Source organism: Styela clava, chromosome 1 (assembly GCF_964204865.1).
Source record: "Styela clava chromosome 1, kaStyClav1.hap1.2, whole genome shotgun sequence".
Classification (NCBI taxonomy): Eukaryota; Metazoa; Chordata; class Ascidiacea; order Stolidobranchia; family Styelidae; genus Styela; species Styela clava.
The window spans coordinates 2,525,567-2,549,061 of record NC_135250.1 but is presented as its reverse complement, the minus strand read 5'-3'; the positions used below and the strand labels follow the sequence as shown (position 1 = coordinate 2,549,061).

The 23,495-nt window shown below is 37.0% G+C and overlaps 1 protein-coding gene across 2 annotated transcripts; it reads right to left on the bottom strand.

The window, feature by feature from the left end:
* LOC120332570 (unconventional myosin-XIX-like) lies at window positions 1–21,796 on the bottom strand. 2 transcript variants are annotated; one of them, XM_078116273.1, is made up of 22 exons: window positions 21,646–21,796; window positions 21,160–21,285; window positions 20,573–20,705; window positions 19,607–19,722; window positions 19,082–19,237; window positions 17,862–18,447; window positions 17,284–17,431; window positions 16,737–16,906; window positions 15,685–15,845; window positions 14,920–15,045; window positions 14,011–14,206; window positions 13,154–13,275; window positions 12,534–12,647; window positions 11,737–11,916; window positions 11,246–11,410; window positions 10,879–10,986; window positions 10,456–10,615; window positions 10,039–10,199; window positions 8,817–8,998; window positions 6,464–6,624; window positions 4,054–4,101; window positions 1–3,407 (listed from the first exon to the last, which is right to left on the bottom strand). In XM_078116273.1, the coding sequence occupies exons 1-22, from the start codon at window positions 21,664–21,666 to the stop codon at window positions 2,257–2,259; spliced, it is 4,491 nt and encodes a 1,496-aa protein (XP_077972399.1). In that variant the 5' UTR covers window positions 21,667–21,796; the 3' UTR covers window positions 1–2,256. The 2 variants fall into 2 exon arrangements, with proteins under 2 accessions (XP_077972399.1, XP_077972401.1); XM_078116275.1 differs by lacking the exon at window positions 4,054–4,101.
* Window positions 21,797–23,495: the final 1,699 nt, after the last annotated feature.

Below are 23,495 nucleotides of genomic sequence, written 5' to 3'. Positions count from 1 at the left end.
TAAACTCGCAAACAAATTTATTAGTGAAATTTTCTACAATAATGAAAAACCCATCACAGTGCTGACAAAGTGCACCAATAGATAAGATTTTGCAATGTTCACTCACCTGTCATTAACATTAAAATAATAAATTTTGGACCTCCTGAAGTATGCGCACCAAGATGGCGCACAACCCGAACTCAGGCTGTGTACCAGGTTAGGGTTCAGGTTGTGCGACATCTTGGTGCGCATACTTCAGGAGTACCTAAATTTTTCTTAAGCACCACCAGTCTTGAATTGAAATATGACATTACATAAATAAGCTGATTAAGGACTGTTCTGAGTTTTAAATAGGATTTAATGATATGTTTTGGTTTGGAATAGATAAAAAAGACTGGTAAACAAAATGAAATGGTTAGTACTGTCCTATGAAGTGGGATTCATAATATCTTTTGGGGAATCGTTGTATGTTCTGGGTTAGGTTAGATTTCAAACTTTAGGCAAATGATTAGAGTAAACATAGTCTTTCATTTCAGAATTGAAAGTATAATTAAAAAAAAATTTGTTCATCAATCTCCCTTGAGTAGGACCAAAACATCAAAAGTAGAAATTCATTCAAAAAAGTCTGGGTAACTCAAAAGGATTAGGAACTAATACAGCACCAGCAAGCCATATGTATAAAAATATGATTAATAACAGCACCAGATTCAATGGGGCTCAAAAAATTTTACCCCAGAAATATAGGTCTAAAAAATGAGATGAGTGAAAAAGAAATTACAATCGGACATATAATGCATGCAAAATTGTTTTTGTGGCAAAGGTACAAGCAAAGAAGAGAAGTATAACAAGTAATGGTAAAAGAATGTCGCTTCTGAATGAAAAAGGACTATGCAATGGCAGTGAACAAATACAGACATACATATAACACAACAGAGGCAAAGTCCATTAAAGTAAGTACCAGAGTTGTGAAGACTATAGTCTATGGTCTGGTTCTGGAATTCGAGCTTTATCTTATCTTTGAAAAGTTTAGATTTTCCACATGACAAATTCATAGTTCATGCAAATTTTACAATTTTTCTCTACTGGGGAAAGACCCCTCCCTATTTTGAGTTTCTGTATTCCAGCAAATACATGCAGATATACACTTTATGGGGTAAGTCCCCTCCCTACTTTAAGTCTGTGTTCCAGCAAATATACATTATACAGTTTTTTTCCTCTCTGGGAAAATCCCCTTCTTACTTTAAATCTCTATTTTAGCGAATAAAAGTGAATACACACTGAAAAATTTCTACTGGGAAAGTCCCCTCCCTACTCCAGAGGGCCTGTACATCAAAAAATACAAATTAATACGCTATATACTGCAATTAATCTAAATAAAGTGCAAAGCTATGCAAAATCAACTAAAGTCATGTAAATGCCTAAAAAGTATAAGTTATAAGTTGAAATACAAACAAAATTGTATACAAGGAGTGAGTATAGTACATATGCCTTAGTTCAGCTGGGCCCCCTAATGGGGCCACAGAGGAGTTGGAGGGGGGCCACAAGGATGGGCTGAAATCTGAATTTACTTTTCACTTTAAAAGAAATCTCACAGTTTTTCCTAGTTTGCTGCTCAACAAGGTTATTTCGCAGGGTATTTTCGCTCTCTTTTGTGCAAATTGTTTTAACATAATGGGATTTGGAATCTATCAATGAAAATAACCCTATTAATACCTCTGGAATATTAAAGTGGGGGCCATGAGTGCTAAAAGCCTCCGAAAGGGGGCCAGGAGTCATAAAAGGTTGAGAACCACTGCCTTAGTTCATCAACATAGAGGGAAACAATTGAATGTCTCGCATGAGAACTAATGATTGATAACTGTATATTGTATGAAAAAAAAAAATCAAGAGCTCAGTTTATACATTTGAACAATTTCAATTTAAATAGAGGCGATCTAAGAACTTTTAAGCCCACCAAGTCACTGTATATATGGCGGACCGAAAAAGATTATGGTTTTTTCAAAAAATATTAGCTTTTGGTGTCACTTGCTGCTTTTATAGCTTTATCAGATGTGAAGGCATGAATACACTGAAAAAAATATACACATATACAATTTGAAGATTGTATCAAACACGTGGTTTTTGGATTGTGTTTAAACCAAAGAATGCAATACAAAAATATCAGCTTTTTAGTTCGGCTGATTGTACATGGCATTATTAGATGTGGAGGCGTAAAACACAGTACGAAAAATCTCAAGGTCATGTCAAAGTAGTATGCGTGAATTTTATGAAAAGTCTTTAATTTTTCGTTGGTGTCTTTGGAGGGACATCAGCGTATTTTAAAATACAGTTACTTCCACTCTTAGGAATCCTTTTAAACCGAGTGGGTGACCAAGAGTACGAAGTATATTGTGGTGGACTCAATCGAGCATGTCTATCACTATGGCGATGCTTCACCCTACGACGATGCCCCTGGCTGCGTTTCGGGATTCTGAGACTAGAAAATGGTGTTGTCAAAACTGATGAACTTTCGTTATACTGCATTTCGATCAAGGTCATGGGGTCAGATGACAAGGACATAGGTCGTTTAGAGGTCATCATGGAGATAACAGCTCGGTTGTGCCACGCGTATATAACACCAGGACCTCTCGGTATTTTTGGCATTGATGTTGACCTGCGAGGTTCACCTTTGATCTCTGCGACCTTGTCCAAACTTGTGCAACTGCGGACCAACTTTGCATGTCTAATTCCACCGCCTGAATGCAATAGTCTTTCCAAAGGTAAATCCATATCTGATTTCCATGTAGTCATGTGAACAGAGTCATGCATGGATGAGTTTGTCATGTGACTGTTATGCATTGGTGAACTTGTCATGCTATCATTATGTAGAGATAAATTCGGAATACCAATTGGTGAATACGAGGTACCAGGTAGGATTTGACCGCGCATGGGTGAGCTTGTAACGCTTAAGCGTTTATGGTCATGCTTGGGTGAGCTTGTTCCACTCAAACGATTATGGTCATGTATTGGTGACTTCGATGTGATCACTGCAGGGTGCAAATGAAAGTGAAGGTCATGCTCATAGGGTTCAAGGTCATCGTCAATGACATTTTCTTTAACAATGACATTTTTAGACGTTGTTTCGTCATAATAAACAGTTAATTTCTCATTCATACTCTCGTTACCGTTTGTGCAACTCGCTTGAGAATATCCGCTGTCACTAGATGGTGTACGTGTGCTCGAATTTTGAGGGGGAACAACAGGCATTTCAAAACTCGCTCGAATCGCTTCGTAAGTTGGCGAAGGGGTTAGCGAGGGCTCAGGTCCGAGAAGAATCCTCAAACGTTTTTCAACCATTCGCCGATAATCTTGTTCTGGTAAGAGTTTGAGTTGTCTCCAGGCATCTAGAAGGTCTTTGTATTTGCAACGGATTCTCCAGCCTCTGAAAACTAAATGAGAAAATATAGCATTTACATTTTTTGAAAGCCTTATCAAGTTGAGCATAGCTTGGATCAGCGTTGGATAGATGCCCATCAGCCTCAAGTAATCAGTAGTTTATTTTTTCACTATGCTGAAAAAGCACTCACAACATACAAATTACAATATAAAAAAAATCGCATTTCAGAGTGAAGGAAGCCGCAGAAACCAATACTGGTTAACGAGCAGCGGTACCCACAAGTTGATAGTCAAGTTCAATAATCCGAGTTAAGTCAATCACTGGGCTAAGTCTCACTGGCGGTGAGTTGAGTGCAGGTCGGAGTCATTTTATTTGGATTACTCGAGTCTCCCAAAACTGGTCGTGAACTCGAAAATGTTTTTTTTGAGACTTCTGGTTGAAATTTACCATTAAAATGAACACCAGAAGAGTCTCACAAATGTTTTTACAATCAAGACATCATAAACATAAAGCCTTGTCAAGAATCAAAACGGAAATCGATTATGATCTCCTGACCTCATTGAGTAAGCTGTCCTTAGATACTAACCTGATCTAAACTAGGGTAAGCCATTCTGTTTACTCATCTATAAGGGAAGACTAAATCGATTCTATCACACTGTTTCCTAACCTGACACACTCTTGCTATTCTATATTCTCACCTGATGGGCTACCTTTCTCAAATGTCACTTTTTTCTCTGCTGTTCTACCTGCCATAAAATATTTTAAAATAAATATGCTCTGAACGTTTTTCATCTCATTTTATATCATCTATATCAGGGGTGGGTAACTTCTCTAGTTGGCGGGCCAGATGTGGGAAAATGAAGTCCTCGGCGGGCCGGATTATACCATGAACAGTATTCAATATCTTAATCAGATGTTTATTCGCTTATGCAAGAAAGAAAATTATAAATCGCTTTTAAAGTGAAGTTTAAACTTTACAAAAAATAGAGACCAAAAACACATAATGAATTTATCTCGATGTACTAAAAGTGTAATAATGTAAAATCATAAAGTACTGATGTACAGTCAGCGGGCAGGTCAAAATCTCGTCGCGGGCCGTATGTTGCCCACCCCTGTTAAATAAATTTTCTCGAAATTCTGGGGCATACCTCAAGCTCAAGGATATACCATGGCTTTCACTATGTTCAGCAAGAGTGATTTCTTACAGCTTCCTACACTGTTCTACATAACTGGTTCCCATATCTAGCCTGGACCAGTAAAACAGACGTAAACCCATAATTCAACATATGATTAAGTTAGTATTAATGGCACGCACACATGAGCTTTTCTCGCAAAACACACAGGCCCTTTCTCAGAGACAACAACTAATTATATGGGACTATACGCCAGGGGTTCTCATCCTTTTTTCTGTTAAGTACCCCCCTCCCAACCCGGGTCACAAAACAATCAACGCGAACCCCCAATAATCAGACACCAAACAAAGTTGTGATATATTGACTGACAATTTGCTGCAACGACAATTCATTGACCAACTGCTGTAACTAAATTAAATATTCGTGTTGATGTTATTGATCTTGTCCTCCACCCAGCCAATGAAGTCTTGAAATCTTTCTCAAGTTTCGATGAGCACATCACTTTTTGCAATGCTCGCAGCACATTGTCTTTGAGATTTCCCAGTTTGGCTTAAAAGCCGTGCATATCACATTGTTGCGTTACAACCGCAACAACGCTTGATCAGAAAATATACGCTGAGTTTCAATTGACATTCATTTTCATCTGGTAGTTACTTAGTTTTCTTTTGTTAAAGGATATTAAAAAAAAAAAAAAAACTCGACTGCCCATCCAATGACCTCCAGGTTGAGAACCCCTGTTATAGGCAGTAATTTCTGACTGCTATCTACCTTAAATATCATTCTGTAAATACTAAATTGCTACTCTCGATCAAGAATCTAAGGCACATCTTGATGCTAGACTCAAAGAATTCTTCAATCCAAGAATGTTAAATAACACTGAAGTTTTCGCCCTCTGATTTTTGATATCAATATGTCATTCTTACAAGCTTCTAAGTTCATTTAGAGCAGTGGTCGGCAACCTTTTTTCGGTGACGGGCCGGTGAAGCCTGATCAAAATTTTGGCGGACCACCTTGTACAGACGGAATAAGCTTATGTAATAAATTATATGTGTTATAGGATAAATAGGTTGATATTAAATTCCGAGAATAAAGGTGATGTTATTCAAGTAATGTGTTTTTTACGTTCAGCCCACTGTGATTATGTAGTTGTCAATTTTAAAAACCCGACTTCACATAGATGCAAAAATTCCTGTAAAGCTTTTTTGCAATGCAGGGGTATTCAGTAAGAAGTATTGCCCAAAAGACTGCCGAAGTACCATATAAATCACAAAGACTCTTTTCAACTAATTATTGTTTTGAGTTGTTAATCAACTAAACATGTTATTGGGACATTGTCCGTCTTTTGTGCCACGTTTCTGCGGGCCGGTAGTAACCTTTCCGCAGACCGGCGATGGGCCGTGGCCCAGTGGTTGCCAACCACTGATTTAGAGTAAAACATGAGAAACAGATAAAACGCAAATGATGTAATTCAGCCAATGTTTCGAATGACTACACAGACAATTAACAGAAAATAAAAGTCATAAAATGTATCAAAACTGGGTACATTGTGGAAAAACCTTGTATTATGCAACAATATCAGGCAAAACGAATATAAATTTATTCCCCAACACTATATTTTCTATATAGATATTTGAATAACTTAAAAACAGTAACTTCAATGGATGTAATTTAAAAACAGTACTTCATCAAATATCATTAATCAAAGAATTTATTCAAAATGCGCTCTTCAGAATCAATATATAAATAGGGTGACACCGAAAAACAAAACCAAGTCTGGTTGGAATATATTGTATTGAATTTTTCACTAGACACTGATATTTCTCTATTTCTAGTAAATGTGTAGATTTCAGTATATCAGTGTATGTTTTCAATTCTTCATATGCATGCAATAGCTTCCACGTGAAAGCATATGCGACTATGATTTTAGCACAGTTGACTTGAAAAATTGATTTTTTGAGAAGATTTCGCCTCTTACCTTTTTGAATAACAACTGCAGCATTCTCTTTCTTCCTGATTTCAGTTTTCCTCCATTTCTTTGCTTCAGTTTTTCTTCTATACATCAACCAACATCGTTGCAACAAGACAGCAGAGTTAAATCTTTTTATGATAAGTTTTCTACGTTCCTCTCTGCATTTCCTAAAAAAAAATTAGAGGAGTGGGCGAGTGGCTCAACTTTGCACTTAACCATGCCGGCTTCAATAGTTAGACATCTATGATTTAATTCCACCTCTGCACCCTATCTAAGATGTAAGATAGGGATGTGCAACATTTTTTGTTCACATCCCTTGTATAATCGATAGGTTATCCTGAACTGTGAAAATTTTGGCCTTCCCAAATTCCTAGCACTTTATGTCGGACCTCCTGAAATATGCGCACCAAGATGGCACACAACCTGAACTCAGGTTTTGTACCAGGTTAGGGTTCAGGTTATGCGACATCTTGGTGCACATACTTCAGGAGTACTATTATGTCTGCTTGTTTAGAGCCCTGTTTGCGGCAATTAGGAGAAAACACACATTCCTCAATATATTTACCAACGTACCTATAATTTCAAAATAGGCTAAACAGATCCTAGTATCATGACCTAAGTTTACTTAATTACTTCACAAAGCACCAACAAAACATGACTCACGTAAGAGTAAGCCAAGTATGACTCGACAGATAAATTACTGTTGCTAATAAACAGACACAATATAGTTAAGAATGCTAAAATATGCAATTTAAATAATCACATATGACAATATAGGAAAGATTCTCCACAATAAATATTGAACACAGAAAAAAATACATAACGACTGAGAATAAGGGTCTCCTAGAGCGAAGATTCAAAAAAAACATATAACTTTGATTACTCTAAACCAGTGCTCTTCAACAAGGGTTCCGCAATACCTGCAGTGGGGTTCCGTGAATTTATAGGGTTCCTTAGGGGTTCCACGCTTTTTTTTTCAGGGGAAATCATTTCTTGCTTCAGCATGTTGATGCGTCATTGCGAAGTTGTTTAAAGAGCGTAGACATGAGCATGAGAATTCAAGGAGATTGCAAAGGAAATGCAAGAACAACCTAGTCATTGAATTTCACGCTTTCTGTTTCATTATTGGAGTAGAAATATTTGAATTATAAATATTTTGTGTTGCGAGTATTTCATGTTTTTTAATTTTGTTAATTGGGGCTCCATAAAAATCGAAAAATTATATCATGGGTTTCACAATAACAAAAAGGTTGAAGAGCACTGATGTAAACCAGGGGTGTGCAACCTTTATTACAGGAGGGACAGATTCGAGTAATTATTTAAGATATAATTTATAGTAGTTTCAGGCACAAAAACTGTTTTTGCCAGCTAGTTTTGCTAATATGACTGTGGTACTCGGGTACTGGTACAGGCTGTGTCACGCAAAGTGATTGGAATTGCTCGCACGTGCCAGAATAACCAAACTAAAAACTCGTTATGCAGGCACACCATTTAAAATTGGCACTCCGCGGGCCGCACAATATCACCTTGTGGGCCGCATTTGGCCCGCGGGCCCCAGTTTGCACACCCCTGCTCTAAACTACCACACTATAACACTAACTCTGTCTTAATAATATAGGGAAGTATTATACTATACTATATATGAAATATTCCCAACGATAAATAATGATTTATTGATTATGATTTAATCAATACAAATGAAATTATTGGATTAAATATCAATAAACTATTGTGAGAATAATCATGTATACGGTGGGGAACTAAAAGAAGTCAAGAGAATAAATTTGAAATTGTTACTTTCAAAGAATGTGTTTTAACGAGAATACTCATTTTCAGAAATTAATTTTCATAAAATCGTCTACATTTGCAGAAGGGTATGAAGGGACTTTATAGCAAGGTGGTCTACTTTATAATATTTTTATTTGGAATTATATGCATTACAAATTTTGAAATGTCTCTTGACCGGGAGAGAAACTGGGAAGAACAGGGAGTTTTCTCAAGGGCAAAGAAGTGAAGGAAAAGGAAAATCAGTTTCCCACCTGCGCATTGTTACCTCGTAAGTCAGAATGAAGGTGTAAAAACAACTCATTAAACATATGGGGTTCCATTACATTTGAACCCACGACGATTGCACCTGCACACTATTGCACCCATGAACAATTTTGTTGTTTTACGAATATTTGAACCCATACTAACCCTAACCCATGGGTTTAGCACCCGCATATAGATTGAACCCACGAATATACACATGGGTTCAAATGTACGGTCACCAACATATGGACCTAACTGCACAAAAGCATAGTATGAGTAAATAGTCCTGCCGAACCACAATAAATATAAAAAAAATGAGTCAAAATACCTTAAATTCACTGCATATGTCCAATTCCTTTGTAAAACAGTTGCAGCATTCTCTCGCTTCGCAATCAAAGCTTTTCGTTCAGCTCTGCATTTCATTCGATGTACATATCCACGCCAAGCTCGTTGAACTGTGACAGTACACGTGACTATTTCTTGTGAACGTGAAGACTCAAGAGATTCAAACTGAAAGTGAAGGGAAGAACTTGCTAAAAACCAGAATAGCTAGAGAAAAAAAATGGTTCCATTTTGAATCCACGTACATTCGAACCCACGACAATTGCACCTGTATGCTATTGCACCTATGAAATTTTTTTGTTTTACGGATAGTTAAACCCATACTAACCCTAACCCATGGGTTTTAGCACCCGCATGTAGATTTAACCCGCGGATATACACATGGGTTCAAATGTACGGTCACCGGAAAAATGTCAGGATTTCCCTTACCCTTATAGAGAAAGTAGTAAGCAAATAATAATTTATATATCAAAAATATTCGGATTATTAGGTCCATCTTGCTAATCTTTCTGTTTTGCCCCAACCAATGTATCACACCAGTGGTAGGAAACCTTTGAAACTGGAGGGCCAGATACATATAACTGGGCGAAACCGCGGGCCAGACCTTCATTTAACATGGCTTTCTAATAGTTGCAAGCACAAAAATTTTGGTTATCAATCTTATGACAAGCATTATTCGCTTCGCACAAGCAAGCTGTTAACAAGCATTATAACGTCATAGATAACAAATTGGACTCATGTGCAGGCTTTGCAACGCCAAGAGGTTTGAAATACTTGCACACCTCAGATTAAACTAAATTAAAACTCATTCGCGGCCGCACATAATCTAAAATTGGTACTTCTCCACGGACTGCACAATTTTTTCTCATGAGCTTCGTTTAGCCTGCAGGTCGCAAGTCGCACACCCCTGCATTATATCTTGGGTGGTTAAAGTCAAGATTATCAATGCCAAAATAGTCAAGTCCCACAATCTACCAAGTAGACCAGAGTTCCTCACGCATGTAGGTCGTTGCAAAAGGCAATCAAATTTTAATTGCCTTTTCTAACAGCAATGGATATTCGTCTGCATCGCTAACGAAAATATGCAACAGATTTTTTTATTGAAATCAATCATAAAATATCAACCAGACTCTTTTCATATCGTTGTGGACCCCCTGTGCAGTTGTCCCGAACCCCCCAGTTGGAAAACCCTTCACTAGGCCACTTACCAACTTTGATGACAAAAATATCATTGTTTTTCCATACTGCAATGGTTTCTCATCCTCAATTTCATTCTCATTTTTGTTGATTTGTTTTAATATTCGATCACAAGCATCCCGACGTAAATCTATGTTAGTCATACTTCGTCGACGTTTCTTATGAGATGGCTCTAAAATTTGAAGATTTACACAAATGTTACAAATGTATGTTATATTATATAGCTTAGTAATTAAAACTGTGTAAAATCAGGCACTCGAGAAGTATGTGTACCAATAGGGCGGTAACTAATTTTGTTCGCCTACTTTACATCAAATTGCGTAAAAGGACGGAAGCCTGTGAGCAGGGGATATTCACTTGGCTAAGCCCTTATTAATATATTGCAAATACCATTGTGAGATAACCCAAAGGCGAGACACTATATTTACCTTTTACAATCTCAGTACCATTCTCTGCATTCATGTCATTTCTTCGAAGCAAAAATCCATATCTTCCCAGGAATTCATTGTAGGATAATTTATTGGGATGAGCAGGAGCGCAGACTCTTATTGTTTCAACAACACCACATGCTTCTAGCTGACTGAGGACCTAAAAAAATTGGAAATTGGCATGAACAATGAATAAAGTTGAAGGTATTTTTTTTTTGTAAGATTTGCTGGAAGGCTTAACCAGAAGTAAACAGAACATCTCTGAGCGACTGCTGAGAAGTGTAAAGCGCCTGAAACGATGCAGATATATAGTTAATCCAGTGAGATTTGAGGCAATGGCAAAAGTCCAAAAATACCGTATATGCTCGTTTTACCGCCCGAACTTGATTAAGGGCCCGTTTGAATGAACAATTTGATACTCACAAATTTTGCATCAAACACATCAGGTACAGATTGCTTATTTGGTTTGATACATCTGATGTAATGACAATCCGTTGATCCGAGAGTGTCAAGCAAATCGTCAAGAGATTTCTGGAATAGAAGAGAAAATCGCAATGAAGATGAATTTTACTTCGTGAAGTACAGGTTTTGGCTTCAAATTTTAAAATTACCAATTTATTGGGGGTCGCACAAAAATAAGGGCAATAAAAATGGGCTGCAAACTGAAAAAGGTTAGGAAGCGCTGCTTTAAAAAGTAACAGCTCCTATCCTAGAGTTAGATAGCAGTGAATGCCTACACAGGTCCCTGTTCAGAAAAAAGCACATGAATAAGCATCATACAAAAACTTACCTTAAACCTAGTCAACACAGTTGGCCTATGTTTCCCTTGCTTTGAAGATTCTTGATCTGTCTGTTCAGAATCTTCGAATCTTGTTTGACCTTGGTTGAAAAGGTCGAAGACAAATTTGTTTCCACTGGAAGCAAGAAGTTGTGTAATCTCATTTGGAATTTCATCCTGTTCGGGAAAAAAGAATTTAATAGCACCCTGTATGAGATGAAAAAATATTTGTTTAGATAGGGAAATTCACAAATCATTTGTCCAACGGCATATTTTTAAAGTTGCTGAAACCAGCTCACCGTGTGCCATATCTGCTTGTTGCCTCCCAGTTTCTGTAAATCGTGTTTATTTTAATGCAATCTCTGAGTTTTGTGTAGTAAAGTGCTTTTTAAATTAGCTCTTTTTGACGCCACCAGCAAAGACCAGGCAAAAAAAAATTCAACTATTCTATTCAAGTTTTTATATATTAGTGAGGGATGTTAACTGAAAAATGTCTAAATTACCTTATTCTTCTCAATTAGGTCTTCAGTCCTATATGAAACTTGCCCAGCATAATGAACAACAGAGAAGCTTGGGGCTTGCGTAGAAATCCTTGGTTGAATGATGTATTTGTTTTTATGAAACATCGACTCAACACGACTCTTCAATTGCCCACCAGCTCTGGCTCTGTTTAATCTGCATTCCTGGGGAATAAAATAATAATTTTTCTTCATTGATTGAAGAAAACTTTAACAGAATAAGTCATTTCAATGAAATATTAGCACCACACATATCAGTGCGTTATTGCACCACCATAATTCTATATAATAATTAGTATTGGGCATTTCAGTGGTTCGACAAAAGAGATGAGCCTTATTTACGTTTGGGTACGAAATGCTGATTCCTTATAAAATAGTAGCATATTCTTATATATCAGCGGCAGCTCATACTGAGACGTATTCTACGTGAAAGTGTGAAAACAACTCATAAAAATAATGTAATAAAAGACAACGTAAAGAATCTGGTGTCTCCATGAATAACAGATATTTGAGAATCAGTGACTTTTATTTCAAAGCCTTATCTAGAGTGAAGGTGCACCTAAATCATCATGCACTAGAGTGGCAATACTGACCCAGATGAAGTGATATTTGTTCGAAAATAGTAGCTTAATATGTATAAATGTATGCTTGTTTAGAGCCGCGTTCAAAGTGAATGCGCGAAACACCTCATAAACGATACAATCCAAATAAATACCTTTGCTCATAGCAATAATTTGAAATTTAGTTTCAAACAAAATTTTTTCACTCTGCTAATTTCTCACCTCATTCAACAAAGAGAACAAACTATTCCTTGGTGACTCCAATGCAAGTAAGCAATCCACGTTATCCGTCAGATCACAAGGAGTCCATGCAACACCTTCAGCTGTGTATTCCTCCTGTAAAACAGAAGAAAAGGAATTGAAGAACCTTTCAAAAAGTTTGATATGCACAGATTCTCAAATACGAGTATGACTGCCAAACAATGCTTATTAAGGTATATTTATTTCAACATGCTGCTGTATATTTTTCCTGCGATATAAATATAAATTTCAAAACTTTGAGATGAATATTTTGTGGCAATATAACAGAAGGAAGTGCACTATCATATTCCTGTAATCAGAAGGAGATCGTGGTCTGCCATACGATTAAAGTCATGGTATTGTTCTTCATCTACAAATATGACTTCATATCGTATATGGTTTCAGTGTCTCTTGGCATTTCACTGATCGTTCATGTTAATTTGAGTTATCTTACTTTTGTGAGAGTGCACTTGACCTTTTTTTGAGCAAAATCTTGTAATGGTGGAAAAAAACAATTTCAACAAACAAAATTCAAGTATGAAAATTACCAATACTTGAGTGAATAAGCTTTCACAAATCTGTAGAATATAAATAGAGCCAACCTGTTGCTCTCTCAAGAAACTTGAAACAAAATGTTGCTGTAATTTTTCATTTGCATAATTAATGCATAATTGTTCCAGACTGTTGTTTTCAAAACTTTCGAAACCATAAACATCAAGAAGACCTGGAAAATATAATCCTTAGTTGGTATAGACCAGGGGTGAGCAAGGATTTTGGACCAGACCCAAAAATGTTGCCCACCTAGACTGGCGGGCCATGTAAGTGTGACGTAAAAAGTTATGAACAATATTTACAGTGTTACAAAAGCAGAAGTACCAAAACTTAATTCAATCACAATCTCAACAAATATCTAGAGCTATTTTTTAACTAAAACGTCAAAATTTGGTTTTGGTTTTGTTGCGGCAGCATCAGGCGCGCCAGATTGAATTACCAAATGGGCCAGATTTGGCCTGCGGGCCGCAGTTTCCCATGTAAGATATAAATCAGAGAGGCCATTAATTACCCAGAATAAAGACACAAAGTAAGAAATTGGGCAGGTTATGTAGGACAGATAAAACTGCTGCCTACTGTCTGCCTAATCTGCCATCTATAAACATGCCAATAGCCACCTATAGACCACATATTCCTAACCTGCTGTCTAAATGGCAGCTCAATAACACAATACGCAATAAGAATGCCCCAAAGATGGCGATCAGATCATAATCCATTCATAACTGGTTGTCAGATATGGCATTCCAATAGTCATCTACCGGGGAGTAGGCCATTCAAATGGTAACTGAGACCAAATATCCATCCCTGTTTGAAAACCCACCGTGTCTTTATGGCAGCCCAACAGCCTTACACCGGCCATTCAAATGACGATTGAGAACATACTTTTTATGAATAAACGATAACTTACCTATGAAGTTGCACCATTTACTATCAGGGGCACAAACACTATCACCCACTCTCTCAACAATCCAGTGAAATAGAATCTCATAGATGAGTTTGACCAAGGAGTCCCTACGACTGTTACATTCTTCGACGGTAGATGGCCGATGAAAAACACTTTTACGCCGATTGCTGTGTGCTGTTATCTCTCTGAATGTGATCACCTGTAATGAAAAATTGTAAAGGTTATTTTAGTAGTGCAAAAAAAAAAAGAGTATCCGCACTTAACAATAAGAAGAGTGCCAGCCCCAGCAAGCAGAAGAGTACACGCATCCAACAAAAAGAACAATACACATCTAACAAGTAAGTAGTGCCCGTACCCCACAGAAATATGAGTGCCAAAATCCACCAAAAGCCTTTCATTAAAAGCCAGGGCAATGGTTAAATTTTGTCAGGGTGGAATATTGAACGGAGAAAATTATCCGCCAGACTTGACTGCTTGGCATCGAAGGTTAAACGAGAATATCAGTCAGAGACCGAAGACTTATCCATCGAAACTGCGCTTTCGATTCATGACTCTAAGGTGACACCGCGCGTCCCATTACTAATTAATTAATAACTCGCTAATTATACGACATAATTCATCCAAAATCAATAGGCTTCTGGTCCAAGATATGATAAATGCACATGCAAAATTTGGAGCAGATTCAACCAGGCCCTCGTGAGATATCGCGTGCATTTAACAGACAGACAAACAGACAAATACCTATCAACATACTTACCGATCTAAATATCGATAAGTAAAAAGGCCGCACCGCCGCGCGTACACACCATTGTAGCCTTTCTCTGAGCGAGAGGCATGAATAAGTGTGCTATATAGGAAAGGAGATAATTACTAAATACATACTCTGAACGACTGAACTTTAAAATTTCATACCTGCATTATAGTCTCTTCATGAACCCCCAACAACTCAGCTGCAGTTTGAAGACTTGATTTGTTCAATTCATTCTCTTCCTCCAATGTACATGGGTTCTGAAGGTCATCTGAGCCTTCGAAGGTCAACTAAACAGATGAGCACATTCAAGCTTTATGAGTAAATTTGGAGATAGCAAGAGTTTGTGGGGAAAACAACAGAAGTGTCTTATTTGTACTCATTTCTTATTAAACTTATACTTATTCTATTAAAGTTTTTAACAGTCGTATACAAGTACATATCTAGTGTGATTAAAATTGACTTCTAAACATTAAGCGAGAATATCGGTCAGAGACCGAAGACTTATCGATCGAAAGTTAGGGGATCCTCCAAAACAGCGCTCTTACTCCATAGTGACACCTTGTGTCCCATCACAAATTAATTAATAACTCTCTAATTATACACCATAATTCATCCATCCATTCATTCATCCATATAACAGACAGACAGACAAATACCTATCAACATACTACCGATTAAAATCGATAAGTAATAAGTTGAAACATTAGGTGAATAACTCAGGGAATAGGGGTGGGGCAATAACATGTAGTACTGAAAGTCATCAAGATGGCACGCAGTATAGCAGGGGCGGGCCAATTACTTTCAGGTGGTTGGCCAGTCTGGTCTATAGTTAGCCAGTCAATGCTGGGTAAAACTCCCTTAACCCCTAATAGCGTTGGGAGGAGTAGTAACGGGACAGTACTGACAAGGATATCAAGTGCTCTCACCTGTCTCAAGTGCAAAACAGCAGACAAAAGTTTAAAAATAAGTTCTTGTGTTTGAGTAGATATTCCTATCCTTAGCATTGATGATCTTGTCTCAAGAAAATCTGATTTCTGTTTCATTTCAAACTCTGCGCTTGATGGTTCGGCATGATTTGGCCTGCCATCTGAATACATAAATGAAAAACGATATTGAAATTATGTAAATCAAAAGTTTCTGTCATTGTGGCCAATTGGGGATTTTGATGGCTTATAACTAACTTCCCCAGCTTACTACTTGTTTTCAAGAAAAAGCTATTTATTCAGCTCCACAGAATAGAGTGGTAACAAAAAGGGGTTCCATTACATTTGAACCCACGACAATTGCAACCGCATACTATTGCACCTATAGAATTTTTTTTGTTTTGCGGGTATTTGAACCCATACTAACCCTAACCCCATGGGTTTTAGCACCCGCATATAGATTGGACCCGCGGATATACACATGGGTTCAAATGTACGTGGGTTCAATGGTACGGTCAATGAGATTGGTTAGAGAGGTATTCGTTTTCAGAAGCATGGACTTGACATTGTTCGCAACTTATCAGTAAAGTAGGGAATTTTTCATGACAGAAATTCTCGAAAAAATAACTTGGCGGCGAGTGACAGTAATCGGATGAGAGTAACTGGTTAACTTTATCCATGCTCGACTGGTAACTGCAGAGAGGCCGTGGTTTACGTGGTTCAAATGTAAGGTCACCACAAAAACGATCACATGATTATACACAATCTTGAAGACCCTTGAGGGTCAGAACCTCCTTTGGAATGTAAAAGATTTTTCTGTATCATACGTGTGTGTTCCAATATGGAGGTAACTAATTTTGTTCGCTTACTTTACATCGAGTTGTGTAAAGGGACTGAAACATATGGGCAGGGGGTATTCACTTAGCTAACACAGACAGTGCCCGAATTTGTGATAGAACTAAAATAAGGAAAATCGGAATAAAATTATTGCCCAATTCTAAACTGGTACATATACTTTGGGAGTACCCCCTTATCAACACAAGAAGATCATTTACCTTCTGGGAAAGGGCACTCAGGTAATTTCCATTCGTCTCTTTCTTCATCAGTGGCTCCATGAAACATTTGATAGAATATATGATAACTCCTCTCGCCAGGATCATGACGGACGGCGCGAGTTTTTTCAAGCAAATAAGTTCGAAGTTGAGCGCCAACTATTGTACCTGATCTGGAACATACAGAAAATTTTTGGAAAACTGCCGAGTCGGCAACATGGTAAGAAACGCTTAGTAAATTGATGCTTGCAATATTTTTAACTCATCACTGGGGAATTTAAAATTTCAGGTACGACCCAAACTTCTCAGCTTTTGTTCATAAAAGACAATGAATTGAAATGGTTCCATTACATTTGAACCCATGACAATTGCACCTGTATGCTATTGTACCTATGAATTTTTTGTTTGTTTTACGGATAGTTGAACCCATACTAACCCTAACCCATGGGTTTTAGCACCCGCATATAGATTGAACCCGTGGATATACACATGGGTTCAAATGTACGTGGGTTCAAATGTACGGTCACCAATTGAAACAAATGAAACTCACCTATCATACTGCAATTGGATATATTTCCCAAATCTGCTGCTGTTTTCATTTCTCAATGTATGAGCGTTTCCGAATGCTTCCAGGATCGGATTTGAATGTAGAATCCTTCGTTCTATACGGTCAACTATCTGGATACTGGTGTTCAAGTCTGCAACAAGAAAACAAATGGTTATTATCAGAGAAAGTCAGAATTGAATACATTCTGAAAAAAGATAGCAATGCTCAAATAAAGGGACCCAGAGGAAGAGTTTACAAGTCAGAACCTTATTTTGGAAAGTAAAAAAAGCATTTTTTTAAATTTTTTTTAGCATTTGCTATTTTGCGTAGCTTGATAACTTTTTAGACCCTTAAGACTTGAAATTTCATGTTTTTCTGCCTCCGGCCGGACCCGCTGGCATGGCCTAACCTGGCGATTAGAAATTTCAGAACGTCCCCCCTCCAACCCTTTTGTAAATTCCTGGTTACACCCTTTCCTAAATAAGTGTCCCCCGAATCAGAATAATCGATTTCATATGGGCAATATCTCCTTTTATTCGTCAATAATAAATCTTTGAATCCGACAAAATAAAAATTGTCACCTTCAACAGTTTCATCCATATCTTCTAAGATATCATCATCCTCATCTTTCAACAAGTCTTCGTCTTCCGTTCCAAAGTCGAGAACTTTTCCTAAATTCTTATTTTCATCAAATTTGGACTGTTTCGGGGCCGCAAAACTATCCCCAGCGCCACCTTGTGGATCAATATTTTGATCTTTTATTTCGTTGTTATTATTCACGTTCAAATTTAAGTTATCTTCAAATATTTCTTCATAAGAAGATGATAGTTTCCTATCAGTTACCGTAGAAATGTTATCATCTGTTGTCATGGAAATGCTATCGGTCGCTATAGAATCGTTATTAGTTGTCATGATAACCTTCTCCTCTTCTTTATCATTCAAATAACCGTTTGGTAGTTTTGGATCGCCACTAGGGGAGCTATGAGTCACTGAATGTTTTCCGTGGCCATGGCTGACTTCGTAAATAGTGGTTTTCATCGAAGCTCGGATTGGGGTGACGTGAAACCCTTTCAAAGGTGTCGAACTCATGTCGGTGCTCGATAATCGACGTTTGTATTCGATACCAACTTCGGCAAGATATCTCATCAAGCATCGAACTGTCCAAGTCTGGAAAAGAAACAGGAAACTAGGTATTCTTTGTATTTTTATGCCAAATACATTTAAACAGAATTTTCATGTTAAGATTTTAGTATCAAAATTGAGAACAATATCAACAAAATGTTACACCAATTGGGAAAATTGTTTTTAGAGTGTTCTAATTCCATAATTTTGGTTTTTAGTTTAAATTGGATTTCTCAAATCGGACCATCAGCCATGAGGGTGGCTGCTTTGAATAATTTAAAGTGAATTAACTATGATTCGTTCAATTATTTGACTGTAATGTATTTATTATTTCACTTCGGTTTATTGACTTTTCAATTTTAAACATAGAGCTTAAATAACTGATGATTAAGAAGGGTGTCTTGAATCGGACACTCGGCCATCTTTAAGGGACACAGTAATCAGTAATTTATTTTTCCACCAATACTGAAAATACACAACATACAAATACGAGCAGAATAAGATAGGGATAGTATTTACAGAGTGGATGGAGACGCTGGAAACCAGTACTGGTTATCGAGCAGCGACACAGTGCAGTTTTCCAGCCGGCCGTCTTTAGAAGGCCGCAGATCATGATTATCTGAGAACCGCTGGTTTAATAGCATCATGAATTTAGTCTAAGAACCTTAGACAATCTCACCTTTCCTGCGCCACTCTCTCCACTCACAATAATCGATTGGTTGACTTTTCCTACGGAAGCTCGGAGAGAGACAAGGGCACTTTGTGCTGCTGCATAGACATGGGCTGGCAGATGTTGGAGTTCGGATAATGATACAGAATGGTAGGATTGGATTGTCTGAAGAAGATTGAAAGGGTATTGAGATCGAAGATGTCCAAAAAACTTACTAATATCAATTATTAATTGTGGTGGTTACAGGAACAACCCCCGTAGTAATGACAAGAACCACATTGAAAATGCAAGAAATCCAGCAAGTGTATTTCTAACCAACCATCGAGCCAATGACATTTCTCGCCACAACCACGGTTGAGGCATACAATTCATGATTCAAACTTGCGAACTCTTGCAAGGCATTATTAAGAGGTGCAATGACAGGCATATACCCAAACACTGCGTGACGACCTTTTCTTCCACAACCATGATATCTCAATCCACAACTTTGTCAAAGCATACAACAGTAACATCATTTATTGAAATATATTTTACCTTCAAAGTAAAAAGTCCTGGAACATCTTTGAAAGGATTAAGTGCAAGAACAGTCCCAGATCCAAGTTTGCTGTAATATCTGCCTCCTTTGTATGATTTGTGTAGAGTATGGAGAACTGTGAAAAAACAGCATTGTTATTAAAGCAAACTTGATCCAAACAGTGTTCACTCTAAGGAAATTATGAGTGCACATATGGTGAACGCTGATGCAAAAAGTTTTTTCTAAGAACATTAGTTATGCAGAATTCACTTCTTAAACTTTAATTGTCCACTACATGTAAAAAACATATTCAGTTAAATTCAAGAACATCATGAGAGAAAAGACAGCATGTTGGTTTAATCCATTAGCAAACTGCAGCCTTTTGTCTCAAAACTCGTGAAGGAGGTGTATGAGAACTTTTATGACCAATTATGTTCACACTATAGGTTAATATAGTGTAAATGTGTCCTGTATAAAAAGGCCGCTGACACGTAACTATTTTAAAGAAATTTTATCTTTCCAGTTTGGTATTGCCGACACAATTTATTACACCCTTGGTAAGGTGGTTCAAATGAAATTTAAACAGAGACGACAAGCGCAGTCGATTTTTAACTGCTAGGCCAGCGGTTCCCAAAGAGTCTGCCTCTATTGTTATGTAACAACAGAGATAGACACTTCTTGCTGCAATTTCACGAGCTGCAGTTCATTTATGTGCTGAACCGAGTTTAGCAAACATAAGTAATTTAAGCATTTCAAAGAAAAATCAGGCAGAGATGAGTAGGAAGAGTTGACACTTTGCCTTTATTTCTATATGCCCACCTGTTTACAAACTTTAAGGCATTAAGTACACATTGACCATTACAAAATTGAGTTTTATTCAAAAGCAGCATTTTTGTGTAAGTGCGCCGCTGAACAAAAAGTTCGAGAACCGCTATGCTAGGCCATCACCGCCATATTCAGTTTGGTTCCATGAATATCGTTCTCACCTGCTGGTGTAATAAGTTGTGACATCTTTGTCAAATCATCGGAGAATAGATAATCTTCATCTTCATTCTCTCCCACTCTCTGCACTTCTATGTCTCCTTCACAGTGAATCATTCGAAGCAAGGGGTTGCCAGACTGTGAAAAAAAATGTGAAACAATTGAGATATTGATTGGGGTTTTACCAGACCTACTACTTATCCTTTTTCTATTGCTTTTAGATTCGAATAAATGTAATAAGAAATGCTCTTGATGACAAAAAGTTGCAGAAAGATGACAAAGAATAAGTAAAATCAAATCGCTCCTAAATCTTAAACATTTAGAACTGTGTTATTTCAAGAGCCTCAAACCCGCAAAAATTTGCTTTCTCTTCGACTACACATGGAGGGGGCAGCCAGGGTTTTTAAAATCGGAATCTGAAATACTGAATAAGTAGATAGGAAGTTAGTATTTTTAAATTATTAGCAGAGTTGCGCGAGAACGAGACATATTCAGAATAGCGGGATTCCAATTTATGTCATCTCGATATCACAGACAAATAAGACTAATAACAAAGCGTTGGAAAATGTCCTAATGATATAGAACTACTGACCGATGACTTAATAATCTCTTCACTCCCATCTGAATAAAAAATTTTGATTTTTGCTTTCGATAAAATCTCCCCAACAGTTGCGGGTTTCCATGCTTCCACTGGGTGCTTCACCCACACAAGAGTTCCCTGAGAAATTGAAACAAAGCGAAGTTATAAACGGATTCACCATAATTGAATATGGTTGATTATTCTTATTTTTGAAATTTTTTTTTTTTGATAAAATTTGTTATTTTAAAAAATGAAAGGTTTACGCAAATTTTACGCAGTAGATCTTGTTATGTTAGTGAACTGCCGGTCTATGTTGATCAAGAGTTATGACATCATTGTCGAGCACGTTGGGGACATCCTTGAAGAACATTCGAATAAAGCTGGTCGCGCTAACATGTCTCTTGCTGGATTTACAGTGATATACTTTTCAACTTGTATAATTTGTGTGGTTGCTTTATTTATGAATAATAAATAAACACTACAAGTCTGTTTACCAACCTTTGTGAACTTGGTTGACATCTTTCCAGGTTGATGTGTTGATTTATTCCAAGCACCACGGCAACAATGTATTCACTACATTAACATTGAATTATGCTAATAAATGATACTCCTACATTTAAGTTAAACACCTGTATAAAATAAAAATATGTTAGTTTGATAATTGAATGAAAGAGACGTTTACAGAAGCCATTTTCAACCAAAGTAGATTGAACAGATTAATGATGTACTCTCATAAAGAACTTTTTGTATGTTTATTTCCAGTAAAGTGATAAAACCGGCATATGAAAAATAGTATTCAAATAATCTCCACAAAGCCTATGTAAGACCTATCTATATCGATACCAAACAAGCTAAACTTGCTATAAAACATTTAACAGTGAAATTTCAGGCGCTCCAGAAGTGTGTGTACCAATATGGAGGTAACTAATTTTGTTTGCCTACTTTAGACCAAGTTGTGTAAAGGGACTGATTACTATTGGCAGGGGTATATTCACTTGGCTAACACAGACATTCCCCGAACTCATAATAGATCTAAAATAAGGATAATCAGAATAAAATTATGGCCTAACCCTATCCTGGTACACATACTTCGAGAGTACCAAATTCCATGCCTACCACCTTGCCAAGCATGTAATAAATTAGGTTATGTAAAGTTTAACTTTAAAGATAAAAAGTTCTTCATAAACCTATATAAGACCAATCTATATATCTATATATAGCACACTTAACTTGCTACAAATGACCCTTCTCTCAATGGGAAGCTCAAAGAGACAACCTCAACTGCTGGTTCATTCATCATTAGACATAGAAACTAATCCCATAATACATACCTGGCCCCATGTCCTGTGTCTCTAAACTTGTCAATAGGAATCTAATGCAAGAAACTTAAGAATCGTAGCAGGCTAAAAATAATGCGCTCCATCTCACACAGCGTGTAGTAAATTGGGGAAGATCCTGTTACCTCCAATAAAATAGTAACCCCTACCCAAAGTGGCTGCTGCTAAAAGAACATAGTGTTGTTCGAAGTAAAAAGCACATTAAACGGTGTATAGAAAACCATCTTCAAATAGCGTATGTCACACATATCTATATGTCTATATAACAAACAAACTTGCTTTGTGAGTCGATTCGAACTGCTGGTTCATTCATCAATCGACATAGAAACTAATCCCATAACATATACCTGAGCACATGTCCTGTGTCTCTAAACTTGTCAGGAGATATCTACTGCAAGAAACTTGAAAATCCTAGCATGCTACCTCAATCAGGTTGTAATAAATTGCATAGGCAATGCAGAACCAAAAATATAGTAACCCCTACATAAAGTGACTGCTGCTAGAGTGTTGTTTGAAGTAAAAAGCACATTTTCCAAATAACCTATGTAAGACCCATCTATATATAGGGTGTCCATGAAGTCTTAAAATTTTTTAAAAATGCAAACAGACTTTAACGATACCATATACACAGATGTATTAAATGAAGTAACAATTACTGATTAAAAAACAACAAACCGGTTAAGATATATTGAGAACTGACTTCATAACAAAATTAAAATTGTAAAGGGACTTTATGGACGCCCTGTATATATATACACCAAGCTAAACTTGCTTGCTTATAAAGACAATCTCAACTGCTGGTTCATTCATCAATAGACATAGGAACTAATCTCATAATACATACCTGGGCACATGTCCTCTGTCACGTTCAGATTAAAGTCAATATTAGTTTTCAATTGAAGTTTAAATATAGAAAGGTTATTCAGCTTCTACATGATCACATAAATAAATAATGTGGAAAAAAATTAACCCATTATTACCAGTAGGAATGAAATTAACCCTCAGACATAC

Excerpts from the sequence above, each read along its gene's own strand:
- LOC120332570 (XM_078116273.1), bottom strand. The coding sequence starts at position 21,666 with ATGTCAACCAAGTTCACAAAG. Across the intron at positions 11,917-12,533 it reads TGTTCTCTTTGTTGAATGAG|GAATGCAGATTAAACAGAGC; the intron begins GTGAGAAATTAG and ends TTTATTCCCCAG. Across the intron at positions 8,999-10,038 it reads TATTTTTGTCATCAAAGTTG|TTTGAATCTCTTGAGTCTTC; the intron begins GTAAGTGGCCTA and ends CTTCACTTTCAG.